Here is an 8,083-nt window from a genome sequence, read left to right on the forward strand (position 1 = left end):
TTCAATCCCAACAGAACGAAGTCAGGTATATAAGTCAGAAACTAATGATGGCTGAAAGAGTCCAAAAGTTTGTTTGAAATGAGAGAAATCATGATTTGAGAGGAATCTGCAGCTTTAAGGACTGATGTCCAGAAATCCCCTTGTGTTAGAAAGGTGAACTTGTGGAGCAGCTGTAGTGAGGAAATCAATCATTCCATAAAGAATCATTTCATCAACCAAATATAAAAGTGATAAACTGACATGTTGGCATTAATTCAATTCTATCTATTGTATAAGCCAATTCATTATGACACTCCCTCTTTCATTTATTTGTTTTGTCTGGATATGATCTACGCCATGTGCGCGATTTTATGCATATCAGTGAAAGGACCTGATGATGCAGTTTATGGGGCCCCCTGGGGGGGCCATTTTGTCATGGCTCATAGTGGACCCTAGAAAATAAGAAAATTCTTTGCGCCACGACTGAACATGTGCGCCGCGTTTCATGAGTTTTCGAGCATGGAAAGCCTCCAAAAATCGGCGTTTTTTGGCAGGAAAAATAATTCCTTCAATTACAATAGGGCCATCGCACGGTCAGTGCTCGGGCCCTAACTACTAAAGGTTTGTTTCACCAACTTCCGGCCCTCGCTATGATTGACAGGAGGTTTTGGGGTGCTTTTGGCGAGCAGGGAGAGGTGTACGTGACACAGAGAGAGAGAGAGGACCTCCGAGCCTCAATGTGGAACTTGAAGTAGACGCTCTGTGTAATAACGTTGAGCTTTTTCATCCACGGATGCAGACCAGAACACCACATGAGAGATGAGCAAGTCTGATAAAGTTGATAACTGCTTGTAAAGTTGTTAAAATTACAATTTTGGAGGACTTACATATAATATTAGTGCTGAAGTGAATTATAATGACAATTATAGTATAGAATAAGGAAAATGTAAGTAGTATACATCTATAAAATATAAATAAATAGAGATCTGCCACAATGTACAGTAAGTTCAGTGTGATTAAGATGAATTTTACCTTAATCTGATGTATTGTTCCTCATAAACAAACAAACAAACAAACAAAACAAACAAAGTGAAATACAGACTATGTATTCAACACTCTAATAGCTAGATGGGGTAAACATGTACCGGAAGCATGCAGAGAAATACCCAAATCCTCCCACACTGGGACAATATCAAACTTATGTCAAGCTTTTATTTTGTAACCAGTTCCGGTGTGCTCACGTGCTAACGCTCTGTAGCTTGACGCAGCTGGCGAACAACTTCCGGGGTCAACTCGTACATGTTGTAGTGACAGCATCGATCAGTGAGCTCACAGCTGATTGCATTTCTTCATCTTCATCAGGAACTTCACTCTTCATCAGTCTTAACTCACTTAAAATGGTGTTTTACTTCACAAGTGCCGGTGAGTGAAGCCGCAGCCTGCCTGGGAAGCGACTACTTTTTGGAGGCTGCTGGTTTTAGTTCTCATTTAATTGTGTATTTCGTGTGTTTTTGTGGCAGCTGAATTGCTGTTTTCGTGCATTAAGCAGTTATGTGTTGTTTGTCTCTCAGTGGTGAACCCTCCGTACACAATCTACATGGGAAAAGACAAATATGAAAGTAAGTTGTTCGTCGTTGAATCGCAGACTTTAAACACTTGATGCTGTGTGGTTGTTGGACTAACATGTGTCATTAATGAAGCCTCTAACTCGCTGTGGTTGTTGTTCTGCAGATGAGGATTTAATAAAGTACGGATGGCCTGAAGACATCTGGTGAGACCTTTTTGAATTGAACACTTCTTTAAGTGTCACTTCTACATCTTGTACTAAATAATCTGTCAGCACAATGTTAGTTAATGACAGAGGTGCTGACCCTGGTCACGTTTGTTTGTGTTTGTTTGTTTGTTTATTGTTTATGTAGCAGGGACAATACAGGTTATAACAGGCTCATTTCTGCCTGTAGTTCCTGGGCGGAGGTCACTAGTGGAGATTAAAGATCAGTAATCAATCAATTCTACACTTTAACACAAGATGAAACACCAAACAGAAAGAAGGAATAACAATCACTCCGACACAAACAACAACAATCACGTGACTCGGTCTCAAGTCACAAATCTGATGACTTTAGACTCCACAACATTTAAAAAAAGACTTTAAAACCTTTAACTTCACAAGATTAACGACAAACAAATGAATTCATTTCCTTCGACAACTTCATGCTGTTTATTCCCTGCAGGTCAACCAGTCAGACACATTATGACTTGTTTAGGACTCGAGACTTTCTTGTGACTCGGTCGCTCCTCTGGTTCACGGCGTCTTCTTTGTTTCCTGTCCAGGTTTCACGTGGACAAACTGTCTTCGGCTCACGTTTACCTGAGACTGCCAAAGGTAAGGAGTCACTGAACCCTAAACACTGAAACACACACTCACAATCACGGCTTCATCATACTGATTCTGCAGTATTCAGGTTGAACTGATTCACCGTCAGTACGAAGAGTTCGGCTTTACGTTTTCTTTATCTTTCTTTACTTTTAGAGTAAATCAGCACAAATGAGACAGAAACCATGTTCATATTAAGTCCTTGAAATGTAAAATACAAAAACACCAAAAACACATGAAAACAATAACAAAAGATGAAGTTTGATGATGTAGTGAAGTAGCGTGGGATCATGGGAGTTGTTGTCTTCACTGTTTAACAAACACCATTCCTGTAAAATCTCGTCCTTCGTCACTCTCTGACGGTCCCGTGTTTCCTCTGAGGTTAGAGCGACCAATGAAACACACTGTATCCTGAATAAAGTACACAACTCAACAAACTCTATCATTTTAGACTCTTTAATGTAGAAAGGCTACATAGCACACTGTGGTTGAAACACATTACTTTATACAAAAGTGTTTCTGCCTGTTCTGAATGAGGATTATGTGCCACACTTTTTCCCCCTTGTCCATAAAATCATTTGTACACATAAAAAAGTGTTGGAGGTCGTTTGTAAAGAAGAATCGCTGCATGAAGAGGCTTCGGTTGTCAGATTGTTGAAGAAGTGATCAGACACAGCGCCCTACAGTAAGCTCTGCTGATCGTCTGTGTGTCTCTGTTTTCTAGGGTCAGACGATACACGACATCCCCCCAGAGGTGCTGATCGACTGTGTGCAGCTGGTGAAAAACAACAGCATCCAAGGTAAAGATCTGCTTCTGATAGAGGCAGGTTTCAGAATGAGCCTTTTGTTGCCTTTATTATCCAGATCTGCCGTATTTAAAGGCTGCGTCTACCCTGAGGAATCATCCTGTCGAAGTGTTTTATTGTGAGCGACACATGCAGTCTCGTCGTCCGTGTGTATCAAAGCAAACTGTGTTTATGCCGTCAGGCTGCAAGATGAACAACATCAACGTTGTTTACACGCCGTGGGCCAACCTGAAGAAAACCGGAGACATGGACGTAGGACAGATCGGCTTCTACCGACAGAAAGAGGTCCGTATGAACGACATGGAAATGACAGAGTGACGTCAAACGAACAACCGGTTCGGGGGTTTGATGCCGATGTGTTTCACAGGTGAAGATCGTGGCGGTGGAGAAGAAGATCAACGAGATTGTAAACCGGCTGGAGAAAACGAAAGTGGAGCGCCTCCCCGACCTGGCGGCGGAGAAAGAGTCGAGAGACAGGGAGGAGAGGAACGAGAAGAAAGCGCTGCTCCAGGACCAGAAGAAGAAAGAGAAGGACGAGCAGAGGAGGAAAAAGGAGATGGAGGAACTCCGGTAGGTCATTGAGTCAGTGGAATACTGTAACGTTGTTTTATCCCTAGCTTTTAACTCTTCACTAAAACATCCACATACTGAAACCAGTGATCCTCAGTGTCCATCCTAAAGATTTTAAAGAGGTACTCCACACTTAAATGTGCTTTTTGAGCCAGAAACTGAATCATATGACTGTACTGTGATTAAAAACACATCAGTGCTGCTGTTTAATATTCACATTCTTACCAAATTCATCAAAATCTGCAGTTCCACTTTAAATCACCTCACATCATGGAAGGACACCGTGTGACAATCCTAAACCTTCTGCTACTAAAGCCAATCATTTAAAACTGTACTTGAATACGTACTATACTATAAACTAAATATATACTATATTAAATCTCTGTACATTCTCTCTCCAGGAACTATTCGTCACTGATGAAGAGTGAGAACATGCAGACTAATGAGGTGAGGACAGATCAGTGTGTTCCTCAGATTAACTGAATGTCAGTGTTTGACTCTCCACATTAACGTCGCTGCGTGTCGTTGGCAGGACGGTAACGATTCAGACGACTTCATGTGAGCTAGGCGACCGATGGGCGGCGAGCAGAACCGGATCCTTTGTCCTCGCTGCCCGGCTGCTTTCCGCTTGCTGCAGCTCTGCACTGACATTAAGGGGAAAGCGATTTTTTTGTTTTTGCTTTTGGACACTTGGGAGCAGACAGCGCCGGGACTTTAATCCAAGTGCTGATTGGTTCGAGACTCTGCTCCCAAACCGAGCTGGCTGGCCTCGTCACCACGGGACAACGGGAACGCCGAGGAGTCAGGACTCAAATATAACAGAACTGTGTTTGTTTGGGTTGATGGTGTCGACTGATGTTGGTGTACGATTGCGTGTTTTGATCCCCCCGGAAGCCCTTCTGCTCACGTTCTTCATGTTGTCATTTCTCTGCATGTCCGATTTTATTCATTCAAAGTATTAATTAAAGCTACTTATGTTGACGAGCCCTTATGTTCTCTTCATATATCCTTCCACTGTGACTCAGGAGTGGATCTAGGTAGGGAGGGCTAGACGAGGCCTGGCCACCACAGTTTGGTGTCAAATTTAACAGATTAATTCAGATTGATTTTAAAAATAACTTTAACTTGAATAAATTTTATAATAGGCTTAAATTCAATGTAAAAATACATGTATTTGGGAATAAACCAATGTATTGATTTCTAATGCCGCAGTAATGTAATGCAGCGGTTCCCAACCTTTTTCCTTAATATTTCCCTTTTCTATCATTAATTAAACTGACTCAGTGACATATTTTATATTATATCAAAAACTGTACACATCGAACCGAACAGTGAACTCAGTATACTGCAGGAAGTTTGTGTTACACAAACGAGAGATTTGGAATGAATTTCTGAGCAGATTATTTCCTGTTTAGGGAAGTTTTTATACAAGTTTCAGGCTGTATGATTGTTATAATACATTAGTAACATAATAGGCTTCTTTTTTCTTCTTTGGACAGATTCAGTGTTTTGGGCAGAGCCTCTGTGCTATGGTCGAGAAATAATAAGTTTGGAGGATGCGGGCATCGANNAACGCACAGGGATATCACCTGGATATTGTTGCAGGGGAAAATATATATGTTATTTCATTATTCAGTATTTTTCCAGTATTTTTTACTTGCGTGAGGGGGCGAAAAGATTGGCTCCCTTCCTTTGCGCAGCGAGCGCTCTACCATTTGAGCTAATCCCCCATGATGCAGTGCTCCACCTACATCATTACACATAAAGTCATAAGAAAGGGCAGCACTCAGTTGTGTGAGTTGGTGGAGGCAGCAGTGAGGCAAGATCAGCTAACCCCCCACCAATATCAGCCCCTGACTTCAAGCCCTCATCCAGAACATCCACCCACATGCAAACATCAGTGTGTGTCACATGCAGTTTTCAGTTTTATGTCCTTCCCTCTCTGGCAGCTGTGACTCCAAAAGCAGATGATGAACGAAAGCTGGACCTTATCTTCCTGCTTTTGTGTCAAATTTAATAGTACATTTAGCATTTAGTGAGAGGGCTGTGCTTTACCTTGTGCACAGTCAGGCACTGTTGTTGCCCGGGTTGCTGATGCTGGGACCTCCACAGCTGTCTGAGACACTGCCGTCATTCATGTCCATTTACAGGATTTATTAAAGAGGGGGATAAAACTCCCAAACTGCCATGTTGAGTCATAGAATCTGCAGATAAATGTGCATTTCATCCAGCCCACTCAGAGGAATCAGCACAACGGTTGAGCCTCGCCCTGGGTGAACCACCTTCTTGATCATGGTATCTCCCCTGCCAGGTAAGTATGAGTTGGAAGAGTCAGAGACTGGGGAGTCATTCCCAGACACTTCCTCCTGGCTGACGGTGCTTCCTGCTTATAATCCCATTGAGTGAACACACCTGACCTAGTCTCATTTTGGAGGCTATGTTGGGTCAGACCTGGTTTCCCACTTGGATGTGGGACTGAGTGTGAAAACCAGCTGCTGGGAGATCTTTAACTTCTGTTTGCTGACAGCAGAGGGCGCTGCTGCTCCTTCAGTGGAGACGGTGTGGTAAAATGGAGCAGCTGTTGGACAGATTTGAGCACCTCCATCCTGCATCCATCCTCTTTCCAGCCTGTATCCATCCTGTTTTACCTTCTGAGTCAAATTTTGAGTCTGCAGTGACATTCACTGTCTTACTGTAATTTGTACTGTTTCTATTATAGACTTCTTTATTGATCCCTTTGGGATGACTCCCGCAAGGAAATTGGATTTTCAGCAGCTTACAAAAAACACTTCTATAGAAAATAAGAGGTATAAAAAAAACAAAAAAAAAAATACAGTATAAGATAAACAATAAACTCTTAGCTAAATATAGAAAGTAAACAATAAACAGTAAACAATAAAATCTAAATATAGAAAGTAGTACATTTCTTATTTCAGCAAATGTTTAATCAAACATCCACAAAATGAGTTATATGAAGTAATTTCAGTATAAAAGATTTTAATATTATCACAGATTTAACACAATACATAATAAATAATCATACTAGTCAACGAGAGTATATCTTAAATTAAACACCATCTGCATGTTGATATTGTGATATTTTTATTCTCTTATTCTCTCAATAATCTGCCCTCTCAAGCCTCCCCTCCTCCAACCGGCTCCAACAGTACATTTGAAATGTAAAATAATAAAAGCTGTAAGAAATAAAATGTATTTAAAATAAATTACACAGACAAACAATATGCTGATACAGCTCATCCATACAACCGTAAATACACTGTGTGATGCTCCTATTGTTTTATATCAGTGATCATAGAAGAATACATTAATGGATCAGCTGCTGCCCCAATGTGCTGTCAACCTTAACTCATTCATTTAGCTTAATTACATACATTCGTAAAAATGTCTGAAGATTTTGAAATAAAACAATTTAGATATTTATATTATGGTCAAGTACGCTCTCATGTCCTACATCCTGAGGTCCTCCCTCAACTTGACAAAATATAGAAAATGCAGAATAATAATTAAACCAACAGACAGAGCACCACCCCTCCCTCCGGGGGAAGCTCTTGTGTTTAACTAGTTAGGAGCTGAACCTTTAAGATGTTTTCTGGATAGTTATAAATAATGTATACAGCTAGATACAGAAATGATAAAAACCTCTTCATGGCAAATATTTACTGTAGAATTTCTCACCTGAAGGCACAATATAGGAAAATCAAAAGATGAGATTTACACTTAGTTTTAGGTTCAAATTTGGTGACGTTTTATTCAAACTCCCATCATTTACATTTGTTAGTGCTGCCACTCGTTTCCCTGAGCTGGATGTGGTGACACTCTCCCTCCATTTGAGCTAATCCCCCATGCTGCCCTGAACGATTAGACGTCACTATATATAGTGAAATACAGAAAGTTTCTCTGTAAATCTGCATCTTTGCAACCGATAAAAAACATCTACATTTCGCTGTAATTTCTCTCTTAACAACTTTCGGCCATCACTCTTCAGGCGTTCACTTTGACTGTGCAGCTAATTAGTCACATACAGTTACACATAGTACAATGCACAGTGAAATGCTTCTTTATACCTGCAGCCAGTAGTACAAACAAAATACTACTACAGTAAAACAGTAGTGATTGCACAGAACACACAAGGTAAACAATATAAGTGTAAATATAAAATAAAAAATGAAATAGACTGTAATATAACATATCTATAAAAAATACGACTCACCAGAGAAGATCTTTTCAGCAACGTGTGAGATAAAACTTCATTACTGTTTGTTTTGTTGTCGTAAACAAACAACAAATAGTTTGGAGGATGCGGGCATCGATCCCGCTACCTCTCGCATGC

The 8,083-nt window shown here is 40.7% G+C and overlaps 2 protein-coding genes and 1 pseudogene across 2 annotated transcripts in view; 1 reads left to right on the forward strand and 2 right to left on the reverse strand.

Moving 5' to 3' along the window:
* Nucleotides 1–766, reverse strand: part of esco2 (establishment of sister chromatid cohesion N-acetyltransferase 2) — a 6,959-nt gene extending 6,193 nt beyond the window's left edge. Inside the window, exon 1 of the mRNA XM_035679195.1 lies at nucleotides 705–766. Within this exon, the coding sequence (XP_035535088.1) occupies nucleotides 705–766 (62 nt within the window). The remainder of the gene's footprint in view (nucleotides 1–704) is intronic.
* Nucleotides 767–1,240: 474 nt separating this feature from the next.
* On the forward strand, nucleotides 1,241–4,718 carry ccdc25 (coiled-coil domain containing 25). Its single transcript, XM_035679274.1, has 9 exons — nucleotides 1,241–1,401; nucleotides 1,551–1,598; nucleotides 1,711–1,750; nucleotides 2,314–2,365; nucleotides 3,081–3,156; nucleotides 3,344–3,447; nucleotides 3,530–3,732; nucleotides 4,134–4,179; nucleotides 4,265–4,718. Exons 1-9 carry the CDS (start codon nucleotides 1,377–1,379, stop codon nucleotides 4,292–4,294), a joined length of 624 nt encoding a protein of 207 aa, XP_035535167.1. The 5' UTR covers nucleotides 1,241–1,376; the 3' UTR covers nucleotides 4,295–4,718.
* A 1,206-nt stretch (nucleotides 4,719–5,924) lies between these two features.
* LOC118341157 lies at nucleotides 5,925–6,051 on the reverse strand (annotated as a pseudogene).
* Between the last annotated feature and the right edge of the window lie 2,032 nt (nucleotides 6,052–8,083).

This window comes from Morone saxatilis, unplaced genomic scaffold (genome assembly GCF_004916995.1).
Source record: "Morone saxatilis isolate NCDOM2014 unplaced genomic scaffold, NCSU_SB_2.0 Contig7, whole genome shotgun sequence".
NCBI lineage: Eukaryota > Metazoa > Chordata > Actinopteri > Moronidae > Morone > Morone saxatilis.

Excerpts from the sequence above, each read along its gene's own strand:
- ccdc25 (XM_035679274.1), top strand. The coding sequence starts at position 1,377 with ATGGTGTTTTACTTCACAAGTGCCG. Across the intron at positions 1,402-1,550 it reads GTTTTACTTCACAAGTGCCG|TGGTGAACCCTCCGTACACA; the intron begins GTGAGTGAAGCC and ends TTTGTCTCTCAG. Across the intron at positions 3,157-3,343 it reads GAAAAACAACAGCATCCAAG|GCTGCAAGATGAACAACATC; the intron begins GTAAAGATCTGC and ends TTATGCCGTCAG.